General features: G+C 38.7%; 1 protein-coding gene across 1 annotated transcript; it reads left to right on the top strand.

Moving 5' to 3' along the window:
• Window positions 1-17: 17 nt before the first annotated feature.
• aarsd1 (alanyl-tRNA synthetase domain containing 1) lies at window positions 18-27011 on the top strand. The gene is made up of 12 exons (XM_059956516.1): window positions 18-174; window positions 4370-4498; window positions 7077-7236; window positions 9048-9105; window positions 14955-15111; window positions 17981-18094; window positions 18995-19125; window positions 19958-20024; window positions 21395-21486; window positions 23679-23733; window positions 25531-25625; window positions 26503-27011. The coding sequence occupies exons 1-12, from the start codon at window positions 136-138 to the stop codon at window positions 26639-26641; spliced, it is 1236 nt and encodes a 411-aa protein (XP_059812499.1). The 5' UTR covers window positions 18-135; the 3' UTR covers window positions 26642-27011.
• Window positions 27012-27040: the final 29 nt, after the last annotated feature.

The raw sequence follows: 27040 nt of genomic DNA, 5'->3' as shown, positions 1-27040 counted from the left end.
GCTGGAACGCGCGATAAAGTCTGTCCCTCGCATCGACCCGTATCTGGATTTGCGCATGTTCAGAGTGGATGTTGAAGTGGAGTGTCCGCATTAATTTTTTTTAAGCTTTCAGAGGTAGTTGTACGGCTTGGCGCAATGGTGTTTCAGTGTCAGAAACAATCCTACTTGAAGGAGGTACGGATAAGCCAGGGAGGTTAAGTAAACAGAGACATATGAGATTGCAGATGCTGGAATCCGGAGCAGCGAACAATCTAGAAGGATTCAGTGGGTCGAGCAGCATCTATGGGGGCAAAGGTGGCCGACAGTTTAATCCTGATGCGGGTTCTCGACTTGAAACTTGGACTTCCATAGTTGCTTCTGGGCCTTCTGAGTTCCCCCAGCAGTGATTTTTTTTTTGTTTATTGTAAGTTAATGACTAGAAACTGTCAGAGAGGAAATACGAGTCTGGAGGGAGTTCCACAGGGAGGAGGGGAAGGATGGGGTGGAAGAGGATTCAGGGTCAGGAAGGGGCAAGGGTAAGAGCAAAAGGGAAAAAAAGAGGGCTTCCTTAAGAGTAGATGTGGAAGTACAAATGTGTGGTTATATTTTAAGATATATGGGCAGGAGAAGAGATTAATAGTTTAGTGGCAGGAAGTAAGTGGTTGTTTTTGTGACTGGAAATCAGTTACCGGTGAGGTTAATTGGGGCTCTTTAATCTTTTATGAATAAATTGGACAGATGTAGGGGGATTATAAAAAGATTTGCATATGATGTAAAATTGTCCCTGTCGTGGAGAGTGAGGAGTAAAGCATTAGACTGCAGGTAGGCAGAATTTTCATTGGGCAGAAATGTGACAAATTAAATTTAATCCAGGGACGTGTAAAGCAATGGATGCCATGTGATCTTATTTACTTCCATGCTCAAAACTGAACTTGTTTTCAATGATTCAGTCACAGCATCACTTTCACCATGTACCTATTCTAAATTAATTGGACTGGCCCTATATATTTCTGTCAGGAAATCACTGATTATTAGTCTATGTTGAAACTCCTGCTAATTTCTTGATTCCTTTTTTGTTTAAGAGTACCAATTTCAAAAGATCTGAATAAAAGCAAATGCAGTGGAATCTGGTTAAAAGGCTAATAGGTTAATTGGAGCAGCTGCTTATTTGGGACAACTCTTAAATTAGAATCAGGTTTAATATCACCAGCTTAAGTCATGAAGTCTGTTTCCATTGTTTATTTGGCATGCTATGCTGTTTAATTGGGACAGGAGACTTGCCAAACAGTTTCTAACTAGTGTCAGATGGTTGCACTTGAATGGCACTTAGACACTACACTGTACTTAAGAGTAAACCATTTTTAAATAGTGCAAATTGTGTGAGCTTGTGTTGAAAAAGCAGTGATTTTTGTCGCTGATAGTTGGCTAGAAATGAGCAGTAAGACAAATCAGAACTGTTTTGCTCACTGCAGTTTCAAGCATTCAGGCTTGGAGATGCCCGAAACAGCTGGGAGTGAAAATGAAATGATTTCACCTCTTCAAGTTAGAAACTACGAAGAATTTGAAGGTATCGACAGTCACCTTGAATGTTACAATTAAAATAAAGATTTGGATAATGCAGTCATTGATAGCATTGTATGAAGGCAGTACGTGATCTTTTCTAGGTGTCTGTGCCGATTTTGTTTATTTGCAGTCAGTCAAAAGAATGCAGCAGTGGACACTGGATGAATTCCTTTGCTGATAACTATTAGGATTGAATACACAGTTTTATTGTAGTAGTGTTGATAGTGTTCTAATTTGTTCTGCATTTCATTGTAGTACATAGTTTGTTACTTGGTTAAATGGTAGGGTTTTTTTTTAAGACCTTTTTAACTATTTCCATGAAACTAATTGAGACAGCCGCTTAACTGCGCCAAAGTATACTGGTCCCGATGTGCCCTAATTAAATAGAATCCACTGTTTTCGCAAATCTATTACTATCTATAGAGGGAAAATTATTTAGTGCTTCCAGTAAAGGCCTATATAAGTAGAAGTGTTTGTCAGGAAGACATCCCATTGAGCAAAAAGTTAATGAGTAATATCAAAGGGAAAACATTGCAGTAATTGGAGTCATACTTTGTACAAAGGAAAATGATTAGTTGTTGGAGGTCAGTCGTTCCAGTGTCTGAATATCTTGAGGCAGTGTCTTTAGAATAGTCTTTAACTGCTTCACCAATGAATAGCATTCAGTTATAAAGTCAGAGGGGAGGGTGTTTGCATAGTGTTCAATTTAATTTGCAACTCTTTAGCAAATTAAACCATCCATATCTACAGGCAACAGGATGCTCAGACGAGGAATGATAAAGTGGCACTTATGCTAGAGATATGCTCTGGCAGTGACCTTATCTAACAAGGTAGGGTTTAACCACCTGTTCAATGACATTACTGGCAAGAACCTGTTTACGTACTCTGCACTTACCCAACTGAGTGTAGTTCCATTAACAGTTAAAGCATCCAGGATGAAGCAGTTCACTTGACTGGCACCCCATCAACAAGCCTAAACAACTGCAATGTGTACCATCTACAAAGTGCATTGCTGTTATTTGCTCATGACGCTGACAACACCTTCCAAAAACCAAGGACAAGAACAGCAAACATGGGAACAGACCCACCTGCATAATTCCCTCCAAGTTGCACGTCATTCTGATTAGGAAATATATCATCAGTCCTTCATCATTGTTAGGTCTAACTAAATACAGTCAGTCGAGAAGTTTCACCAAATCCAATCATGCTCAAATACTGGAAAATTAATACGTGACAAAAATCGTATGTGGGTTATTGCACAGTGACAGAACAAATACTGTGTGCCACAGCATCAGTTTAGAAGGCAAATGAGATTACCGTTGTTTGAAAATTCCTCAACATGTTATTTGGGTCAAGTCGGTCTACTTGAGAAGCCAATACCAGGGTTGGGTTATACTGGAGTGGAAAAGCTACCATTCAATTGACCCCATTCAAGCAGTTGTGAAATAGAGAATAATTAATCTGCTGCAGAGAAACAAATGCTGGTAACATGTTTATCCACTGCATCTTAAGGGTGTTATTTGTTTAGTAGACATCTCTCTGTTCTGCATTTATTTAAAAAGTTCTGTAGTTTAATCATAGTTTTTCTTAAAGGTAAAGGGGAAAAAATTCAGATACAAAATGTATAAATATGCCAATGGTGTTTGAAGACTCCTTTTTCCTGCAGGATTCAATTTGTGCCAAGTGCAACCTCCCACACGTGAGATGTGCTTAACTCCACAAACTGTTGTTTTCCCCACTTTGTGTAATGTTGATCACATCACAAATGGGCAGAGCCCATAGGCTGCAGGCTAATCCCAACTTTTCTGCCATTCCTGGGGTTTCTCAGGAGAGGTAATGTTTATTTTTCTGATTTAAATAAAAGGGAAAGATTTTTGTTCAAGTCCTTAAAAATCTTTCAATAACAGCCATCACCCTCATCCTTTCCCTCAGCTCAGAACTGCTCCAGAATTAACACTGCTCATACCTCCCTTCCCTGCCTGCCCTCTCCAAATGGTTCATGCAGACTTCACATGCACTGACAGTACAATGTCATTCTAGGACCTTTTCCTAAAGCTCCTCCGTGGAACTATTTTTTGGAATTACATTTTTAAATCAGGACCTAAAAGTGAATTGGAGACAGGGTGGGTGAAACTGGCTGCCATTGCTCATAAAACTTGCATCATACAAGCAACTGAGTCTTATTTTCCCTTAATTTGTGGAACTTACACTATCAGTGGTAATACGAGATCTAGAGCCTTTATTGCTTCTTATACTATTACTGCTGTGACGGTTAGAGTGATTTGCATGTATGTGCAGCCACAAGGCAAGCTGTTGGAGTATACTTGAGGGTTTCATCACAATGGGACAAGTTTATGTACTATATATCTATTTTCTCACAGATCCTTTACTAGTTTGCCAAAATGCTCTCCAATCTTATTATTTGCCTGCAAAATGCTGGAGGAACTCAGCAGGCCAGGCAGCACCTATGGAGGCGAATAAACAGTCGACTTTTTGGGCTAAGAACTTTCATCAGGTCCAAAATGTCGAATGTTTATTCACTTTCATTGTTGCTGCCTGACTTGAGTACCTCCAGCATCTTGTGCGTGTTACTCTGGATTTCCAGCATCTGTGCAATCTCATGTCCTTATCATATGTCTAATTAATTTGACTGGATGTTTTTTACAAATAGAGAAGTAATTTTAACATTTTTCATATTTCAAGTTTTTGTAGCAGATCATTATTTTCATTTTTATTCTTATCAATAGTGTTAATATATTTGTGTACAGCTGTAATGCCCCAGTTTCCTTTGTTTCTTTTCTTGTTTACACATTGCCTTTCATTCCAGTTTGAGACTGCTGTGGAATCATGTACGCCAGCAGAGTTGAACACAATACTTAATGGGAAAAAGGAAACACTGAAAGGTTTCAACGTGATCCTCGAGGACACATTGCTATTTCCAGAGGGAGGTGGGCAGGTCAGAATGGTTTGTTACTCATAGAGTTAAACTGTGTATTTGATTTTGCATTGATTCATGTGAACAATTAAAGGAAAATGATCATGCAATTTTGATGCTTAGTGATTTGTCTTTGGTTACTGTACTAAGTACATGCAAGCTAATTGTATTTAACATAGCCCCATGTTCCTCTTCAAGCTACGTACCATTCTGACTTGGAAATGTATCGCCAATCCTTCACTGTCATGGGTCGCTAGAGTAGCATAGAGGTTAGCACGACACTGTTACACCTCGGGGCGTCAGAGTTCAATTCTGGTGTCCTCTGAAAGAAGTTTGTACGACCTTCCTATAAGCGCTTGGGTTTCCTCTGGGTGTTCCTGTTTATTCTCACAGTCCAAAGATGTACCGGTTAGTACAGGCATGGGCAAACTACGGCCCGGGGGCCATATGCGGCCCGTTAAGCTTTTTAATCCGGCCCGCAGAACTTGATGAAATTATATTAATAAACCTTGTTAACGTTTCTCCCCCGCAATTCTGGCATTTTCCCAATAGATGACGCACTCTATATACATTGACCTTTGTTGAGGTGCAGCGTATTACTCCACATTTGCGCTTTACTCTTTGTTCAGCTCGACCTATTTGTGTGAACAGGCGTTCAGCGTCATGAACATCAACAAAGCCAGCCACAGATCCAAGTTAACTGACCAACACCTCAGATCCATCCTGAGAATCGCCACAACAAAACTAAATCCAGACTTTGATGCGCTGGCTAAAAAGGGAGACCAACAACACTGTTCCCACTGAAATTAAAAATAAGTTTCTTCGTTGTGTTATGTAAAAAATGCATTTGAAAATATTTTTTTCAATAAACCTTACATGTTACATGTCATTTCTGTTAAGTGATGGACATGAGTAGTGTGCAGGTGCACGTACGTTCTCAAAATAAAAAATGCGCTCCAGATCAAATAATGCGCTCCGCATACTGGTGCGCTGTCAGTGTTCTCTCCTTGTGCTGGTCGTTGTTGAGTTTTGGCACGGGACAATTGAATAAGAAGGAACAGGACAAGTAGACCTGCAAATACTACCGTTTTTGAAATAAAGACAGTCAGGAGGAGAGTGATGATGATAATATCTTGAAGGATAACAGAATTTTCAGTGCTTTAAAATAATAACTGTTACTATTAAAAAAAGCTGTATTTTATTCATTTAATTTTCAGTGTTTTAAAAGTCATTTCAATAAATAGCTAAATACCATGGGACTTCAAAGACAGATATTTTGTTGTAATGTATTTGTTCATTTTCAATTGAAATTAAAGCACATGTTTTCTACATATCCCATGATATTTTATTTTCTCTTATGAGGTGTATTACCAAAACACTCCGTCCATCTGCTCCTGGTCCGGCCCCCCTGTCAAATTTTAGAACCCTTTGTGGCCCACAAGTCAAAAAGTTTGCCCACCCCTGGGTTAGTAGGTTAATTGGTCACTGTAGATTATCCTGTGATTAGACTAGGATTAAATAGGTGTGCTGTTGAGCAGTGTGACTTGTTGGGCTGGAAGGGCCTGTTCCATGCTGTATCTCTAGATAAATAAACAAAAATTGAGTCTAAATCTTTTAGCTCCCTGCACAGCAACATTGTGGGAGTAACTTTATCAGAAGGACTGCAATCATTCACAAAGTTAGTTTATCACCACCTGGACAATGGCAATTACAGATGAGCAATAAATGTTAGGGCTGAGCTCCTGTATATTTATGAAACAAGACTACAGTATCTCATGACCTGGTCTAACCAAGTGGGTTTTGAACTTGCCCATTTGGGGGAAATTCCTCTCTAACCTTTATCATGGTTTGAAACTTGGTTTGAACAATATGTTCATGATGTGAAAATTACTGTTGAGTCAAATGAGTGAATAAAAGTAGTCTTTGCTTAGAGAGAGGTACAAACTCATTTTGAAGTGTGCAGTACAATAATCTCAAGATTAGGTGATAACAGAATTTTCGATGAATGCTGACACTTTGCTTTAACACATTATAATCTATACTTATTGAATTTCATTCAATACAGATTTTGTTTTTAAAGTTTTGTTTTTAATTTTAGTCATTAGTAAAATACTTAGATATATTGTCAGACCAACCTTTGCTTTGGAGATGCTGCAAGGTTCAAAGAGTCAGCACCACTTTGAATGTAATCCACTCAGCTTAGTATATCCAGTAGTAATTGAAGTCTTAACATAGTGTGATTAAAGTTACGTGGTTAGAAATTTAACCTGCTCTGCAACAAATATACCAGTTGAATTAGGAGTGATTTGTATGCTGAATGTGGATGAATTTTAATTCATGGAATAAACTAAAGGCAGAACTAACAATGGAACAGCTTTCGTGATCCAAATGATCTATGGATAACATGAACCAAACTTTCCTTCACATTAATACCATGTGCAGCAGCTAGCAAGATAGAATTTCATCATTGTATTAAGTCCATTTATAAATTAGCCTGATAAATTTTATTTGTTCTTCAAATATTAAAAATACTTCAAATATGGGTGGATTTGGATCTGTGAAAGTCCTTTTCTAAGCTCCTATCATCTATTTCTTATAGCCAGATGATCGTGGGTTTATTAATGATATCCCTGTGTTAAGAGTGACACGACAAGGAGCTAAGGCTATTCACTTTGTGCAGTCACCCTTGGAGCCATTGTCTAAGGTTCAGCTGAAAGTTAACTGGGACAGACGATTCGACCATATGCAGCAACATTCAGGTATGTAGTTTCTCCTTCCCATTCATTTTCAAAACTTTTAGCATTTTTCTGAAATAAACCACTACATTTGTTATTTCTGTGTATATCCCCAACAATAGAGATGGCATTTAAATAAAAAAAGCCATTTTTCACTAACTTGTCATAATCTGACAAGGAATGAATTTTCAATATAGCTGATGCCATTTTCCATATTTTGATTGCTTACAAATTAATATTTCAGTAGGATTTCTGTTTAGTCTTCAATTCAGTTCATTTGTAGGTGTTTAACAATTCCATATTTTCTGGAGAAGGAGCCTTATATTTCAAGGAAGAGATTTATAGCCTGATATGTTATATTGGGAACACAGCCCTGCTGCCTGAGAGACACAAGTGCAGAATAAGTTCTGCTCAGATAATATATTTGGAAAAGGTAGTGTGTATTATGGTGGTTGTCTTAAAAAAAAGCTGAACAACCTGAGAAACTAATTACTTCATGATTCTGGCTAGATTCCAGTTGAACAACTCTAGTCATACTGAGTCCTGTGAGCACTTGTATTTCAAAATTGGCTTCTCAGGAGTTCAGTATATTAACCATTTTATTTCTAGTCCCCATTACCATTCTGCCATGTTGGTCCATGGCCACCTTTACAGTCCTAATGAAGCCACTCTCAGGTTGGAGAAGCAACACCTCGTACTCCATTTGGGTAGCCTCCAACCTGATGGCATGAATGTAGATCTCTTCAACTTCTGTTAATTTCTTCTCCCTCCCTCTCCTCCCTTTTTCTATTCCCCATTCCCCACTTCTCCTCACCTGCCAATCACCTCCCTCTGGTGACCACCTTACTTCCCTTTCTCCCATGGTCCACTGTCTTCTCCTATCAGATTCCTCCTTCTTCAGCCTCTTCCACCTATCACCTCCCAACTTCTCACATCATCTCATCCCCACCCACCCGCCTTCCACCACTCCCAGTTTCACCTATCATCTACACCTTGTACTTCTTCCTCTCCTCCTCCCACCTTATTCTGGCTTCTCCCCCTTCTTTTCCAGTCCTGATGAAGAGTCTTGGCCCGAAACATCAAGTGTTTATTCATAGAAGCTGCCTGCTCTGTTAAGTTCCTCCAGCACTTTGTTTGTGTTGTTCAAGTATAGCATTGCTAGTTTAAGGGAACTCCAAAAGGGAATATGCCAGCCTTCTTTTGAGACCCAATTTTCCAGGCCTACCCTGACCCTTATTTCCTCATTCTGTTTGCTTGTCTCTGATCAAGGCACAGGAGGCTGCAGAGCTTGGACAAAAGATAAACTGCTGGAGGAATTCAGCAAGTTGAGCAGCATCTGTAAAGGGAAAGGAACTATTGCCACCTTGTGTCAAGAACCTGGTCCTGAAGCAGGGTCTGAACCCAAATGTCGATAATTGCTTTCTTTCCACAAGTGCTGCTTGACCTGCTGAATTCCTCAAGCAAATTGTTTTTCTTCCGTTCCCTCAAGTATGATTGTGAGGGCTGTTAGGGATCTATCTGGGAATCGTGGCTTTGGCCCCAATTTAATCACTCAGTCTTAATAGATTAGAGTTTTCTGAAATATTTGAAATCACAGGTTCAGGAGAAGGTTCTGGGAACTTTAGCAGATTTGTAATGGAGGTCTTATGCAGGTTGATCTCACCTGCATCTTGAAGGCTTCTCACTAAAGTTTTTGGAACTTATTTCTCAAATAACAGTACTTTTGATTACTGAGCAAATGTGACATTTAATGTTTTATCTTAACTTTGTCACTTTACTAAATTATGATTAACAAATATCTATAATTATGCTTCTTTTATTGGATTTCGTTTCAGGGCAACATTTAATTTCCGCCATGGCAGAGTCAATGTTTGGTTTCAATACAACCTCATGGTAAGCACAAACTGATAAACTCTAATTGTTCCTGATCTCTTCTAATTTCTTCCTCTCATTTATATGGCTTATCATTTAATATATCTTTATTTGAGACTGGCATGAAGAAAACCCACTCAGTTTTTATCAAAATACTGCCAGTGTCCAAATCTATGCTAGCCACCCTTCTCGTGTCATTTGTTGCTCCCTGATTTTGAGGAATTGCTTTGTTCCTTCAGCTTTATTTGAGTAAAATCAAGCCATGTGACTAATAATTCCAGCTTTAATTCCTCAGAAGAAGTTGATCCAGATCCCTTTTTAAAGATACAATTTAAATTCTGAGAAAGCACCCTGAGTTCCATTGGCATGGTGGTAATTTTTCTGTTCTTCAGTCTTGGCCGGGGGTCGGCAACCTGCGGCTCCCGAGCCATTTGTGGCTCTTTCACCTCTGTGCTGCGGCTCCCTGTGGCTTTGGGAAATAATTGGTCAGTATTTAATTAAAATGTATTTTATGTTAGTTTGTTAGCTTTTGAAATGTAATTCTAAATTTGAAGATTATGGTGATCTTGTACAATCTAAGTGTGGCGACACATTTCCTGGCACATCCGAAACGGCTCACAATTAGCCAGCATTCCGGCTAAGGGAGATAGCCTACGGGGGTTTGTGAGTACGCGTCTTTTGCAGCATCTGCGTCCATGGGGGCTGGGTTGAGGGAGGCTTAAAAGCAAGGCTGTTTAGTTCGAATAAAGTTATTCGACTGCAGTTTACTGACTGCGTGAGCACACCGCTACAACGTGTTTTTATCGCTATTAATATACGTCACCACTGCCAATACCTGACACCCGCCAGTGCGCGATTTCTTTAATTTTTCGATCCAAGGTAAGCCAACTATGGAGAATTCTAAAAAAAGAAAAGTGACTGAAGAAAACAGAACGTTTAATGATACGTGGACAGATTCATTTGCTTTCACTGTTGACGAGACTGGTTTACCGGTATGCTTAATATGCAATGAGAAACTAGCAAACAACAAAAAGTCAAATGTCGCAAGGCATTTCCAGAGTAAACACGCAGCCTTTGCTCAAAAATATCCGGATGGAGATGAGAGAAAAAAAGCCGTTTCGGAACTGATGCGGAAGGTTGATCTGAGCAAAAATCATTTCCAGAAATGGATGAAGTCTGGAAAATCAACGACATACGCCAGTTATATTGCCGCTTAGGAAATAGTCAGGCACGGGAAGCAGTTTACAGATGGTGAATATATAAAAGAATCTTTCATTAAGATTTCAGAACATCTATTCACGGACTTTAAAAACAAGAGTGAAATTGTGCAGAAAATCAGGGATATGCCCCTCTCTGCAAAGACTGTCAAAGACAGAACCATAAAAATGGCAGAAGACATCACAAGACAGCAAATTAAAGACATCAATTCAGCTGTGGCCTACTCGATTGCCTGTGACGAGTCTAAAGACAAAGGTGATATTGAACAAATAGCGTTGTTCTGCCGGTATGTAAACTCTGCCGGGCCACAGGAAGAACTGATTGAGTTGATACCTCTAAAAGACCAAACACGGGGGGAGGACATCTGTGAGGCTGTCTTGAATTGTTTAAGAGCCAAAGGAATAAAGACCACCCATCTGGTGTCAGTAGCTACTGATGGGGCTCCGAATATGACGGGAACGCACAAGGGATTTGTGGCTTTACTGCAGAAGTCACTGGACAGAAAGCTGCTGACTTTTCACTGCATCTTGCACCAAGAGGCACTGTGCGCTCAAACATTTCCTCCGGAATGCACAGAAGTAATGGATGTTGTCATTCAGATTGTCAATAAAATAATGGCAAAAAGTTTAAATCACCGTCAATTCCGTTTGTTACTGGACGAGATGGAAAGCGCATATTCTGATCTCCTGCTGCACAACAAAGTCCGGTGGCTGTCCAAAGGGGAGGTGCTGAAACGCTTTGTCGCGTGTCTGGAAGAAGTGAAAACTTTCCTGGGCAGCAAAGGGCTCACCTTTCCTGAGCTGGAACAGCCAGAGTGGCTGGAAAAGCTACACTTCATGGTAGACATGACAGCGCACCTGAACACGCTGAACACAGCTCTTCAGGGGAAAGGACGCACAGCCCTGCACATGTTGGAGGATGTTTTGGCATTCGAGCGCAAGTTGACAGTGCTTGCCAGAGATTTACAGAAAGGCACTTTGTCTCACTTCCCCAATTTGAGAGAGTTCAAACAAGGTCACGACATGATAATTTCGGAGTATTTACATTCTGCAATCATCGCAATGCAAACATCGTTTGGGAAACGCTTCTGTGAGTTCAGAGAGGAAAAAAACACATTATCCTTCCCGGTCACTCCCTTAAGCATCGATCCTTCCCTACTGAATACGACTGCATTGGCAGGTGTGAGTCAACCTGATCTTGAGATGGAACTGGCCGACATAGCCGACAAAGACATATGGGTGTCCAAGTTTAGACGCTTGACAGCAGACCTTGAAGATGTTGCCCGTCAGAAGGCCGTTCTTGCTCAGAATCACAAATGGAGTGATATTGAAAACCTTCCAAAACCGGACAAACTTGTGTTCGAAACATGGAATGCTATGCCCGACATTTATGTAAACATGAAAAAGTATGCGCTTGGAGTCCTGTCGATCTTTGGATCCACATATGTATGTGAGCAGGTGTTCTCCAACATGAACTTTATTAAAAACAAACATCGCGCACGCCTCACAGATGACAGCTTGCGATCCTGTGTAAAGATGAAGGTGACGTCATACAACCCTGATGTGCAGACGCTGTGCGCTGAGGTCCAGGAGCAGAAATCCCATTAACCAAGTATGATAAATATTTTAATTGCCTATTATTTTATGTATATTCATATTTTTTCATTGTTCAGTGAAATAGTCCTTTTATTTTTCAGGCTGACAGCTGGCTGATGTTATTTTTGGTTTGCTGCTGGCGGCAAATTTAAGTTTGGCGTTTTTCATAAATACAAGAAGGACTCAAATAGACGTTGAGTATTTTACTTAAAAGTAACCTTCAACCCAACGTCTTTTTTTCGGAGTTCAAAATGTTTTTGTTGCATGCAGAAATGTAATTTTGTTTTCTCTGCAGGAGTTCATCAATTTCATAAATGCAACACATTATAGTTTGTTTATACATAGCATAAAGGCAAAAAAAACGTTGTATGCAGTGTTATTTCATTTTAAATGTCAAACGGGTTTTGCGGCTCCCAGTGTTTTCTTTTCTGTGGGAAACGGGTCCAAGTGGCTCTTTCAGTGGTAAAGGTTGCTGACCCCTGGTCTTGGCTATGAATTGTCCCTGTAGTGTTCTCATGCAGTGTGTTGAAACTCTGACTAAACACCAAGTTAAACCGGAGTCAATGAAGACAGGATCGCAGTAAGTTGAACCGTTCACTGTTCGCTCTTCCACATTAATGTATGGTGAAAACTGTTGATAATATAATACAAAGTATATACAGTACCTGTTTCCTTCTCGGCATCACATTTGCATCATAAATACTTGTAAACGTAAAACTACAACAAACTATATTACATTAAAGTACAACATACAGTCAGAATCTGCCTACGCCATCAACAGCTTTAGATAGACTCCAAAACAGACTTTCCAGCAATGCTTTCAAAGCACAAGAAAATAAACCTCATCAACTGTCATTCATCAATCATTTAACAGAATTAGTGTTAACATTTTTACTTCAACATATCGATTGTGGTATGAACTTACGGCGTTGTTTATCTGATGTTTCTTTGTGGGTAGAAATGGAGTTTTTCTCGTGTTGATCCTGCACACACAAGCCCCCACCTTCCCGATCCTCCAAAACTGGAACTTGCCCACAAGACGTGGCGAAACCGGGTGTGACGTCATCACATGCCGCAAAACATCACAGATAATGAATTTACCTTCAGCAACTGCAACGTAGTTATCAACCTTTAACTTTAACTAGAAAATAGTTACAAATGAATTATTTAAAGTGAAAATATAATAAAGCTAAATAAATGCAGTAAGGGTACACAGTCCCTGTAGTTTTACTATTAATAATAAATGAGATACTCATTAATAATTTCACTAGGTAATTTAGAAGAAACTTGCTAGTGTGGTTAAAATATTCAACGCATTACTACAAGTTTCGTTGAAATAAGAAGAATAAATGGATTTAAGGGGAAGATGGATAAACAAATGAGGGAGGGATATGTAGGTGACTTAGATAAAGCAGTATTGAGGGTGGGCCATAAACGACCGGCAGGGACTGATGGTCCGTATGGCCCGTGCCGCCTTTGCATTCTGTTTAAATCTATCTCTATTTTTGTTCAGTGTCAGACTTTTCTAAACCTGATTAATACCATTCTTCATTTATAGATTTTGAGGTCTTTTCTCCTGAGGTAAATACTATTAATCATTGGTGCTTCTGTCTCTTATCTAGAGTCCTAAGGACTGAAGCATTCTAAATGCGTAACAAACCTGTATTTTTAAAGTTTACTTTTCTTGCCTAAATGACGGGTAATGTTGTGGTTTGTGGGGTATCCAGACAAATCTATTGTACTTTCCAGTCGTCATCCCATACCAGCTATCTTTATAAGGCGGCTGGTATAAGGGTTTAGGAAACAAACCTATATTTTGAATAAAAACTAAAATGTTGGAAATACTGCAAAGGCCAAGCATCTTTGTGGATGGAGAAATGGTTACTGATTCACATTGAAGACCCTTCTTCAGAACTGGAAAAGTGATGCAACATGTTAGTTTTAAGATGCATAAAAGAGTGGGGGAGGGAGTGATTTTTTTTTAAAAGAAGAGAATGTCTCTGAAACTGTGAGATAAGGATTACTTAAGTAATCCTGGTGTTTACAGAACCATCTGGTTAATAGTTAATGAGGAGGGCAATGTAGTACAACAGGGACAGGTTGGTAGGGGACTTTTGCCTTGCAAAGGAAGTGTTGAGTGTAAGGCCCATCCTCTTGCGTGCTTTATCAATGCTTTGAAAATTTGACACCACTCTTCGCTGGAAGGGTCTTTGGTTCCCACATTCATTTCGTTAACTAACTCACTATCCTGGTCCCAATATATTGATGCAGTTTCGAAGAGGGCACGCCAGTGGTTTTACTTCATTAGGAGGCTGAGGAGACTTGGTAAGTTACCAAAGACTCTAGCAAATTTCTACAAATGTACCATGGCGAGCATTCTGACTGGTTGCATCACTGTGTGATATTGAGGCTCCAATGCATAGGATTGGAAAACGCTTCTGAGAGTTGTAGACTCAGCCAGCTCCATCATGGGCACAACCCTCCCCACCATCGAGGACACCTTCAAATGACTCAAAAAAGGAGCATCCGTCATGAAGCACCCTCTATCCTGGACAAGCTCTCTTCACATTACCTGAAGATACACATGCAATGTTTTAGAAATAGCCCCTCTGCTATCGGATTTCTGAATGGTCCATGAGCACTACCTCGCTAGTTAACTCTCTTTTTGCAGTATTTTTTAATTGTAACTTACAGTTTTTTTTGTCTTGCATTATGCTGCTGCCAAAAAAAATACATTTCACAACATATTTCAATGATTATAAACCTGATTTGGATTCTGATTCTAAAAGGAGGAAAAATAATAATGAGAAACCCAAAGACTGGAGTGAATAAAACTCTGGAACAATCTCTGTCTGATGCTTTCAGGCGGATGTTTGGACAATGTATTTGCCTTATGAATCTGCTTGCCTTTTCTGTGATGCTGCTTCTCCCTCAGTTGAGAATTGGTGTTGGTTCCTTCAATTTATATATAATTGGTTGACAGAATTCTCCTGTGCAAACAGCATTCTCCATTACAGGAAAATGTGAGGAAACAATTCTGTAATCTTTGTTTTGCAGGGAGCTGGGTCAACAGCGCTGTTTCATTGAACTGGACACGCCTTCTATGACGGATGAGCAGGTTCAAGCTTTGGAGAAGGCAGTAAATGAGAAAATAAGAGAGCACATTCCTGTCAATGTACGAGTCATACCTGTGGATGATCCTGAAATAAAACAGGTAAATGATTGAGAGTTATGGTTTCATTGTTTTTTGCTTGCTTTCCCTATGCCATGTCCAGTTCAATCCTTGCTGTTATGCAGGCTCCTAATTGCAGTTTTAATTCCATGTCTGCTTAGATCTTGGGTAAGTGATATTCTTCACCTACAGTACCTTTTGGAAGAGTAGGGATGTCTATAATTTTGTGCTTGCTGAGTCAATTTCAGGACAGACTTTAAGGTAATATACACCATGTTAAATTTCTGTGCGACAGATAACATAATTTTTTTTATCTCTTCGACTGCACTAAAGTTTGCAGAAGCATAGCAATATATTAAAATAAACAACGTATCATTTAGGTGAATTGCTTACTGTAAATTGCCCTGAGCGTGTTTGTATGGTAAGAGAATTGGGCATGTGTGAGAGGAAAAAGTTACAGGAAGGAAAGTGGGAGAATGGGATTGGTAAGACTGGTCCAAGTGCTGGTATAGACTTGATGGGCCAAATTGTGACCTGTAGTTGCAGATGAATTTTGATTTTGAATAGGATTTACGTACAGTCAGAAAAAACATGGTTTGGGATAGCATGACTGTGTAGGGCACATCATGTCTTATAAACTTGAGTTTGTGAAGAGGTAATAAAGGTGATTGAGGAGTGTAAGAAGTAGATATTTACATACATGGATTTTAGCAAGTCATTTGACAAGTTCCCTCAAGTAGGCTGGTCAGGAAGGTGAAGATGTATGGGTTCCACAGTATTGGCTTCCTTATAGAGGACAGAAGGTAGTAGTGGAAGGCCATTATTCTGACTGGAAGTCCGTGACCAGTGGTGTTCCACGGGGATTGGTGCTGTTACCTCTGTTTTGATGTATATAAGTGACTTGGATAAAGAATGTAGATAAGTGGGTGAGTAGGTTTGCAGACAATGCAAAGATTGATGGAGTTGTGATTGGGGTAGAGGGCTGTCAAAGGATTTAGCAGTATATATATCAATTACAGATATGAGTGGAGGGATGGCAGATGGGAGTTCAATTTGAGCAAGTGAGGTAGTACACCTTGGAAGGTCTAATGTAAGGGGAAAGTACTTTGGGTTTAAGTTGTCACACAAGTAGATAGTGTAATAAGAAGGCATGTGTTGTGCTTACCTTCATTAGTTGAGGCTTAGAGTACAAGAGTCGGGAAGTCATGTTGCAGCTGTATAAAACTTTCGTTAAGCTGCATCTAGAGTATTCTCTGCAAATCTGGTTGTCCCATTGTAGGAAGGATGTGGAGGCTTTGGAAGGGGTACAAAAGAGGTTTAGTGGAGCACTGCCTGGATTAGAAGAGGGTATGAGCTTGGACAAACTTTGTTTGTTTTCTCTGGAATTTCAGTGGCTGAGGAAAGACTCACAACTTGTAACCATTTTTAATGAGTACTAGGAATTATAGCTGGAATGCTACAATTTATATCTTAAAATGTATTGACAAGCAAACTTTATTTTAAATGTAAGTTTATAGTTATACTCAGGAGCCTATTCCTTCAGTAGGCCAAGCCAAGGGTTACTCTCACTCTTATGTTTGAGTGCGCCTGACGTGAGGAATCGTACAAAAACGTGATCCTGAACTCTGTTTGAACTTTGCAAAAAGGAGAAATTGTTGATGACCTGGAATGAAAACCCTTATTTTCTCTTTCCTTGCCAAGTCTATCAGTTTTTGTGCTACACCCAAGTATTGTTCTCAATTACTGCATTCAGTCAGAATTATAATCTATCCACGTCTTGGAAATTGAACCTGTGGTCTTTCATGGTATATGGCTTGATGTTACACTAGCAGAATATCAGGTGGGTAATAACTAAGGGCCCTCTGTCAGTAGCACACTGAGGCTATATAAGGTACTGATTTAGAAGTGTTGTTTGAACAAGGAGGACACCAAGTTAGTTTATTATTGAGGACACACCCATGTTACCAAAGTCTGCCATTGGAATACAATGGTGGACACTAACTCAATGCACTATGCCACTTGATAGCAGTGTAAATTCACAACTTTTTGAGTTCCAATAGTTACTAAAAGGGAAATTCATTAATGTAAAACAGAATGCGCAAAGAAAACTTGTCAAAAATATACAGATATAATGATTGCAGTATATGTATGACAGGCCTGTAAGGCAAGCCACAGACTGATGTGGGTGTTTCTTTCCACTACCCTCACTCCAATAATATAGTCAAACACATTGAGGAAGTGCATGTTGGTGTCTGTATTTATAATCTTTAAAAAAAATCCTTTAAAAGGAGACAAATTTAAATTCCTCAGGTAACATTTTAAGCTTTGGGGGTCCAATTCCATAAAACCATGGCACAGCATCAACTCCTTCAGGATTGTATCCCAGTGATTGACTCATTGTAGATTGGTTGCATTTCTAATGTTAGTTTGTATTTCTCCTGTAAGATGAGGTGCTGTGCTGCCGAGCCTCTTGCCACTTGTGGTTGTCTGGCTGCAAAGTTGCTGAATTAATGGCTTGTGAACAAATTCTAATGAAGTGCTTCGTTAATTGGTTGTGTCTGGAACGGTATTTAGTAGCAATTTGTTACATCAAGACTGGAATGCCATATTCCTTGCAAATGTTAAAGCCAATAGCATTTATACTGTATTGGTGCAGATCAACTAAGATAATGCTGAATGGCGGTCAAGCTTGTTGGACCAGATGTCCTACTCCTATTATTTTCTGTTTAAGTATGACTTTAACTTCCAGTAAGTTGAATAATGTTCTCGAGAGTGAGCGTTTTACTTCAGAAACTAGAGTTTAAGTCCTGTAGTGTCAATGTGCAATGTATTAACAATCTGTCATGGTCAAAATGTTTACAGAACACTTCAGTTTTTAAAAAAAATTCTGTTAATAATGTTTGCTTTCCAGGCTAGTCAGGGTCTACCAGATGATCATGTGGGTCCGGTGCGAATTATTGATATTGTAGGAATTGATGAAAATATGTGTTGTGGAACACATGTATCAAATCTCAGTCACCTACAGGTGAGTAAAAGATTTTAATTTGTTTATAGTAAATGTTGGAGTTATGATGGAGTTAATTTATTGCTTGAAAGCAGAGAACTCATGAACATGGTTCAGGTGCTTTGAAGTAGTTTTACACTGGGTAATGATGTGCAATTTTCATCACATTAAGGTGCATGATTTCAACCCGTAAACAGCTTCTGTTGTGCTAGCTTACCAAGAGAAAGTTAATTTCAGCCGCAAGTTTTCAAGAGTCTTTAGTCTTCAGTCATAAAAATTTTGCCCCTCAGCTGTTTGAAAGTACTGGGAATTAAGATCAGATCAATACTGATCCCACAGCATAAATGAGCAATTGTTCATTGGTGCTTTTCTGAAATTGTGATTGATTTTCTGTGTACACAGACACATTAAAATGTCAATGCTCAAGCTAAGTGGAAACCTCAATTAGATATATTCTTGGGTGTAAGGTTAAAACCTGACTTAATGTACACATGGGCCTGGTCTGGTTGGTCTGACTGTAGCCAGATTGTGTACAGTACATTTATTTTTCACTCGTATTGACAGCTATATGGTATGTTATTCATGCCATTTTAGCATAACCAAGTGAATTGAACAATTTATATGTAGTCTTTGATATTTTGTAGATTTTCTTTTGCCGGACTGAGCTTTTTGTCAGGCTTCCTCTCTTATCATTTGAGACTGAATCTAATCTAATGTCATAATGCAGTGCCTTACTCCTCAATCACTGTTCCTCCAGAGTTAGTGACTCCGCTCAACTGATAACACCTACAGTTCACATGAGTATTTGTTTTTCAAAAACAAAATACTGCAGAAAATGCTTAGCTAGCCAGGCAGAATTAATGCTATTGTTGTTGATCCTATTATAATCAAACTTTAATTTTGTGTTGGTTCATTATTCAGGCTATTAAAATTTTGGGGATAGAAAAAGGTAAGAAGAAAAAAATAAATTTGCTTTTCCTGGTCGGGAACAGAGTGCTAAAGTATGCAGAGAAAAGTTTGACAGTGGAAAAGGCATTGACATCGCTTCTCAAGTAAGTGGAATATTCTTTATTCTTCCCAGTAGGTCACAATGTAAAATAAATTTACATTGACTTTTGCACTTTACAGGTCTATTTCTGTATATACTCATTTTTTAAAACTGTATCATTGTAAAAATACCAATCATATGTAGTAATTTTAAGCCATTTTGTATTTGGTTGTCAGCTTATGGACTGGCAATATTATAATGGGATTTGAATATATGATTTCAGCTTATAGTTAATCAGTAAAAACTGATTAAAAGGCAGAACGTCCTTGATTTTGTTGAGAATGAGAAATCTGAGTAAATAGCTTTTGCTATACTAGGCAGGTTTTCAGGAGAATGATCTCGAGCTATAATCTTTTGTGATTACTTTCTGATGGCATATGACTCTACTGCAGCAGAACTTTTCCTGAAGTTGTGTTAGAAGCACCTTTCTCACTTTATGTTGTTATGATATTAGAGTACGTTAAATTTACAACAGAAACAAAACCTTACAGCTGCAGCAGCAGCACTCTAATTTCTTTGAGTGTTTTCTGGGCTGTAGCTCCTTTCAAAGGTGACTGTTAAAGCCATACGTCAAGAACTGCTGGAATGAGAGCAACAAATCTCTAGATTCAGGAACAGGCTTCTAGCCCATAAATCAAAAGCTTCTTAAATTATAATTGTTTAGGAACTGTGTTGCAAGGGAGAAACCTATTTCAGTCATTGTGTACCATTTCAGTATCATATGAAAGTATAAAAAGCACAAGTTAGGCTGTTCAAAATGTGTGATATTTATTGTGTGTTAAATTACTACAGAGTACTGGCTGTTTGATGTGAATTATTTTCGCATAACTTTGCAGAAATGGACCAGGGCAACACGTTGAAGCTGTGGACAGACTGCAAAAATCAGTTAAATTGCTTCAGAAGGTATTGCAGAAACTTCAGTCTGATTGCGATGTTTCCAATTCAGGACTTTAGTTTGCCATTATGTATCCAAAAAGCAAAATGAAATAATGAGAAAATTTTCGAAGATCTTTGGGGGGTGCGGGGGGTAGTTTTCTGTCGGAAGTTTTTTTAGCTGTAGTGCCGTCTCAGAAAATTATATTATTTTTAATTTAGTTTTATCATTTTTGAACTGTAGGAATAGTTTGTTTAGAATGTTATCATATATAATCCACTTCCAAAATAAACTGAAGAGTAGCAATGCTATTATTTCACAGCGTTTAAGCCGTATAAAATAAATGGGACTAATACCATCTTATAAATAGAAAAAAAAAATTAATAGCAAAACACTTGATTAATATCAAAGTCATTTCTGGCCTAATCCTTGCATATTACAACATGATGTTGGTGGATTTGACAGAAAAGGACTTCAAGTGGACATTCTTTATATATCATCTGCTGCTTTATAGATTTTTACCTCAATTGAGTGTTTTTAATTCGTTCTGACAGTATTGTGTTATATGAAATGGTAGGATTTATTGAAGAAGGAAAATAAAATACAAATTCTGTTGCTTAGGAAGAAGTAGAAACATTTTTTTGTCAAATCCTTGTACATTTTACCTCCAAGCTCCAAGGTAGTTCAGCTGAAAATTATATCCCATCTGCATCCAGCTCTGAGTGCCACATGATTACATTCGACCTTTAGTTTTAATGTCAAACAATTAGTTCCAATGTACTTCCTGAATGGTTACTAAACTTATGCAATCATTTCCATTTTCATGTCCTATCGCAAACAATGTTAACTCATGAATTCCTTGTATTTGATATAATTTTTCTTCTTGGTGTCATATTAGCATGCCAATAGAGGGATTTGTATACAAATGTCAATTTGATTTTAGTTCATTTATTCAGCATGAGTGTTGTCAAGATCAACAATTTTAAACATCCTCAATTGCTGTTGCGAAGGTAGTGATGAGCTGCGTTCTTGTTATTTTATTCCTTCTGGGGAAAGCACTCTACCTCCCATAGTGTTATGAATAGGGACTTCTAGTATTTAGATTCAGAAATCTTAAAATTTTACACAAACTTACATTTAATAAACAGGCTTATTCTGAGGCCTAATGCTACATGCTTCAGAAATCAGAGTTTGAAGATCTGCACAAGTGTTTTTACTAGTAGAAAACCTTTTAATATAATACCCTAATTCATACTTATAGTTAAACCAGGTATTCTGTAACTGCCACCAGATACTAGACTCTGGCATGTACGTAACATGTATATTAGTTTGAGCAATCTTGGGAAGAATTTAGCTCTCAGATAGAATATTCACAATGCCTTTTTTTTTTAATCTGAAGAATAACTTGAGTCTGCTCAGGGATTTGGCTCTGTTGACTGCAAAGAACTTTAAAAGTGATCCAAACAAAGGCAAGATATTTGTTTTGCATAGGTGAGTAACTGGATATTCCACCAATATTCTTAACATATGATAAAGATGATTGAGTTTTGGGCACAACTCGTGCATTATTTCATTGAAAGCAACGACAGATAATTAAATATTATTGTTGCTGAGCACCTCTGCATCACTGATCTCTTTTATATCACCTGAAACTTATGGGACCAGCTAAACACGCCCACAAGAATAGAGCAGAGACTAAATGTTCTGTTGCAAGTTATTCACTTCCAGTCTCCCCAGAGCCCTTTCATCATCTATATGGCACGAGTCAGGAATGTGGGGGAATACCCTGCATTTGTCTGCATGTGTGCAGCTCCTACAATACTCAGTAGGTTCAACACCACTTGGGACAAAATACCATTCCACCATACACCTTAAACATTCAGTATCTCCAGTAGAGTGTGGCTGTAGTGTGCACCACCTGCTGGACCCGCTGCAGAGATTCTACATGATGAATTCGATAACGTAGATGCACATAGATGATAGAAAAATGGAGGGAAGGGTTAGATTAATCTTAAGAGTAGGTTATAAGGTCAACACAACATCATGGGTCAAAGGGCCTCTATACGGTAATATTCTTTGTTCTATATGACTTCTTGAGCAACTTCTCCTAACATTATAGAGAGGGGGAAAGATAGCAGGAAATGGCAACATCCCCAGGTACAGATTCCTCTTTAAGTTGCTACATTAGTCTGATTGGTAGTTATATTACCTTTGCATTATTGGTGGTATTTATATTAGTATACGCAGTCCCTGGGTTACGAATAAGTTCCGTTCCAGAGTCTGTCTTTAAGTCAGATTTGTACGTAAGTCGGAACAAGTACATTCGGTGTTATTTAGCGTCAGTTTGTCTTAGTATATAGTATATTTTACCTTTCTATGCATATAAAACACTTAAGAAATGTATCCATTCCAATAATTAAACCACTGCTTTGCTTCGTAATAATTGTAGCTTTCATCAAGGCAGGGCCTTTCACACATGCTCCGTTATTCTCACTTTATCCTTTATCCTTTAAAATTGATCTGCTCGTCGACTGACTGTAACCTGACGCTTTTCCAATGACTGATGACGTTTCACCTCTTTCCAAAAGCTTTATTATTTCCACTTTATTTTTATTTTCATTCGTGATCGCTTCCCATCAACAGAACAGAAACACTGCAGGCAGCGGGTCCCGACCTCTGCTGGCTCCCGAGGTCCGTTGGGCCCTAAGGACCACTGCACTGAATTCCCTAGGTCCTAAAGTCCACTGCACTGAGACAGGTTAAATGGGACAAGTGGGGGCTGTGCTGGGTTTGGGTATTTGGTCCTCCTCAATATTCCGCATGGGAATTTAAACTGGAGGTGGCAGTGTTTTTTTTACAAGGTTGAGTTGCGAGCTCGACATCAACCCGTCGCTCTCAGGAGCGGTCTGTCACTGGATCGCACTCGGGAACCTCTGTTCTTGAGCCCGGCACTGATCTCACTATGCCACCGGCCAACCGGAAAAGGTGGGGGGTGGGGGTCAGGGTGAATCTTGCTAAGAAAAATTTAAGCCAAATACAAAGTTACACACTCAACACAGTGTCAATGGCAACAACTTAAAATGGCAGAAGGCGTCGCGATCCGACTTAAAATGGCGGACGGCGTTCTGAGGCTTGTAATTACGAGCAAGTTGGATGTTTGTAACTCGGGGAATACCTGTACACCATATTTCACAGCACTGTGGATACATCTTCATACAGACTGCAGCAGATAGTTTATTAGAGATGTTGGAAACAGTTATACAGCTACTAGGTGATCAAAGCAATCTTTCGTGCTGTTGTTTGAGGAAATCTGAGCTTGCCTGATTGGTTTGATATGAATAGAATCTTAAATATAGTTGAAGGGTGTGTAGAAATTGCAGTACGTTCAGAGCTTGGTTGGTTCGAAAAAGGGACTTGAGAAGAAAGGTTTCATGTGGAAGTTGGTGACTGTATGGAACGAACCGTGAGAAGACACTGTAAAGCTGCTGTTAGTGCAGACTGGACTGCTTGTATCTGACACTGGCAACTGGGAGCACTCAAATTTAGACAACAGGGAAATTTAGTAAATCATACTTGGCTAACATGTACTCTGTGGAGAAATCTATAATCATGTATTTCTACTGCTTGTTCGTTACATTATCTATTATGAATTGGACTTCTGGAACTTGTGTATTTTATTTCAGGAAAGAAGGGGACAGTGAATTTATGAACATTATAGCAAATGAAATTGTCACTGAGGTAAGACAGGGAACCTTTAAAAGGCAGTGTAAAATAGAGATTACGAAACGTCATTTATCCTTCAGATTTGTATTGTTTTACTGTATGCTGGTTCTTAGTTTTTTTTTGACTTTCTTTTGCCCATTCTTTCTTTATCTATATACTACTAAAACTCTCATGCTCTGTTTGTGACCTCCAGTTAGCGCAAATGATGCATTACAGCGGCACTATTTTTGGCTAAATCAACTTAAAATGCGCTAACTTACAGAATGCAGGCAAAGTTCAGGATTATATATTCGTATAAAATTGCTCACTTGCCAAAATCACAGCCCCACTTACACCTGAGAGCTGATGTCAGCCATGATGGAAACTGCGACGCGACACCACAACGCATGTGCACAGCCAGCCTCACGATGCTCACAGCAGCGACACCAACCGGAGCAAAGGGTCAGGGCAGCTCTATTTCGAGCTGTCACATTCTGCTGATCACCATCAGCATGTGCAGGATTGGGAAAGATCTAACTGCCGCCCATCCATAAGAGATCATTAAATCTTATTGTAATGACGTACTTCGAGACACCCATCAAACCCTTTGCTGCAGTCAAAGGACAGCGGTGACTATATCACGTCCATTTAGGAGAGCACCAACCACATCATCAAGAATATCAGCATCCTGGAGGCTTTGGTGTTACTGCTTCGTATCTTCTATCCAGCATTAAGGTTAAAAAAAATATGATCAGCCTAATTATGCAGTGTGGAAAGAGAAGGGGGACATTATGGTCAAGAGATGACGCCAAACGTCGTTGGGAAGCGGCAAGGAGAGGGAGAGAACAAGAATCGGATGAGGCCAGGGCCGCACAACTCCAGGATCAGAGAGAAAGAACAAAAAAGATGAGAGAAGAAGAGACAGAGGAGGAGAGGCATGCACATCTCCAGAATAACAACACCTGGCATAGAAGGAGGAGAGAAGAAGAGACAAAGGAGCTGAGAAATGCAACTCTCCATGATCAGAGACGAAGGATAAACAGCAGAAGAGATGAAGAGTCAGTGTTTGAAAGGACTGCATGTCTCCAGAATGACAACAAGAGGCACAAGAGTGGCAGATCAACCAGAAATGATGCCATCAAAAGTGTCCTTCGTTAAACGAGGAGGAGATATATTTGCCTTGCTATGCATCGTTCTTCTTTAATAAACTGAGGTTTTCTTCAATTTCTAAAGCAAAGTGATACCAATAGCATTCAGGAAAATTTAATGTTCCTTCTGTTCACATCAGACTGCCCTACCCTTCTGTCAAAGGGTGCCCCAATTGGTCACCCTGTTGTCTAGTGCCTTCTCAAATCCTTTGCTCTTTCTTATACACTCCTAAATGTGAGCCTCAATGAATCAGCTATTCCAATACAAGCTGCTGCTGCTTCAGTTCATTCTGACATGGCATACTTCTATTGGCGACAATGTTTAAGAATGGATTGAGTTTGAAAGTTTCAATTATTGTATTATTTCACAATTCCAATAACAAAATTAATCAAAACTTGTAGGTATAAATTAACACAAAATTGGAAATGAAAAAGGCCACATTGTCCACATTATGGACAATAAAAACATGTCACACTAATGCAACCATTAGTGGAAATAAAAAAGAATTGTTGCATTAGTCTAATGGAACATTTCACCTATACCAAAGCTCAAAATGGAATTGATGCTGAATCCAAAAGCAGAACATCGTTTTATTTTCCACTGTTTGAAGGAAAGCACCTTCAGGTAGTTCAGAAATGTTAAGCATTTGAAATATTACTGATGTTTATTGTTTTTTATCTTTAGGTCATACTGCTGTTCTTAACAGTTGGAGATGAAAAAGGAGCAGGATTATTCCTTTTGGCAGGTCAAGTGGATGCTGTTGAAACATTAGGAGCAAAGTAAGACATTATTGCTTGATTTCTTTATCTGTGTTGAGGTAACTTGCGAAATGGCTGTCTTATATATTTGGAGGGCTTATGCACCACTTTGATCATTTATATTGTCACTAATCATTCATCACTTGGTTTTATAAAAGAGAGAATGTTTGGTAGCATGGATATTTTGATGTTTGTGCCAGAGTTCCTGAATACTCAAATAATTCCCTCTGTAAGTACTAAAGTCAGTTATGTCATGTTAGTATTCCCTTCTATACAAAACAAATTTTTGCTTTCTCATTATGTGCCCCAAAATTCTTCAGGGGAACTGTGCAAAGACGTGAACATCACACGTCTGGAGGATTTTTCCAGTTTTTGACCTTTTAACTGATAGAAGTTGTCAACATCTAATTTTTTAAAAAAAACAAGATAATGAAAATGTTATTTCTGACTTCCCCCATTTTAAAAAAATGCTGTTTGAAGCTGCTGTTTCAACGCCACATAAAATTAGCAAATAGTGATAAGAATTATGGATGACAATTTCAGTGTCCTGTTTTGTTTCCCAGCAGAGACTTGGTTCTTCTTTTAAGAAATGGAAGATTGAAACTAATATATCATTCTTGTAAATATCTAAGGCTTGATGATGGTGGGGAAGCTGAAGTTTCTCTCAATTAGGTTAGGAATTAAGAGGGAGGGAATTAAATGGAGAGAAGGTGGGAAAGAATTGTTATCATAAACCAAATCTTCTATTGTTCTCATAGTGAAAACAGGGTTTTATCACACTGCTTGGGGAAAGTACTTATTAGAAAAGAGCAATGGCATGGTTTCAGTAAATTTTTAAGAAGAGTATAATTTCCTGACTGATTACTTAGTGAATGTTTTGATTTTTTGGCAAATGCAGAGTTGCTGGAATCCTTGATGGAAAAGGAGCTGGAAAACAAGGTCGTTACCAGGGGAAAGCAAACAAGATGAGCAAACGTCCAGAAGTGGAAGCCCTCCTGCAGCAATATGTGCTCATGAAGGGCAAAAAAGAGGAATGATTTACGGAGGAGGTTGATGAAAATTTAAATGTTTGGCGTTTTAGTTTTATTTGAAAAATATTTGCTCTTTAAAGTTATACTTATTAATTTGTTATTACTGTATATTTACTCTCACATCCAACCTTGTAAGTTCATTGTTAGTACCAAGTTGGTTCTAAAAGGAAGTGAGGTTACCTCAGGAAGCACTGTTTCTCCTTGGCACTAGATTCAGGCTGTATTTATTCTGTAACTGTGAGTCAGAATGAATGATGAAACTGTAATCACTCCATTCCTTACCAAAGTTTTGATTGTGATATCCAGTTTAATAATTAAAATGATTCTGTCATAAATAAAGGTGGGAGTTTTTCTCTTGTAAATGTAACCAAATTTTGTTCACCATTCCATATATTTCCAAAATAT

Source organism: Hypanus sabinus, chromosome X1 (genome assembly GCF_030144855.1).
Source record: "Hypanus sabinus isolate sHypSab1 chromosome X1, sHypSab1.hap1, whole genome shotgun sequence".
NCBI lineage: Eukaryota > Metazoa > Chordata > Chondrichthyes > Myliobatiformes > Dasyatidae > Hypanus > Hypanus sabinus.
The sequence above is the reverse complement of the archived record's forward strand: the minus strand, read 5'-3'. Positions and strand labels throughout refer to the sequence as shown.

Excerpts from the sequence above, each read along its gene's own strand:
- aarsd1 (XM_059956516.1), top strand. The coding sequence starts at position 136 with ATGGTGTTTCAGTGTCAGAAACAATCCTACTTGAAGGAG. Across the intron at positions 18,095-18,994 it reads CAAATCTCAGTCACCTACAG|GCTATTAAAATTTTGGGGAT; the intron begins GTGAGTAAAAGA and ends TTCATTATTCAG. Across the intron at positions 19,126-19,957 it reads GCATTGACATCGCTTCTCAA|AAATGGACCAGGGCAACACG; the intron begins GTAAGTGGAATA and ends ATAACTTTGCAG.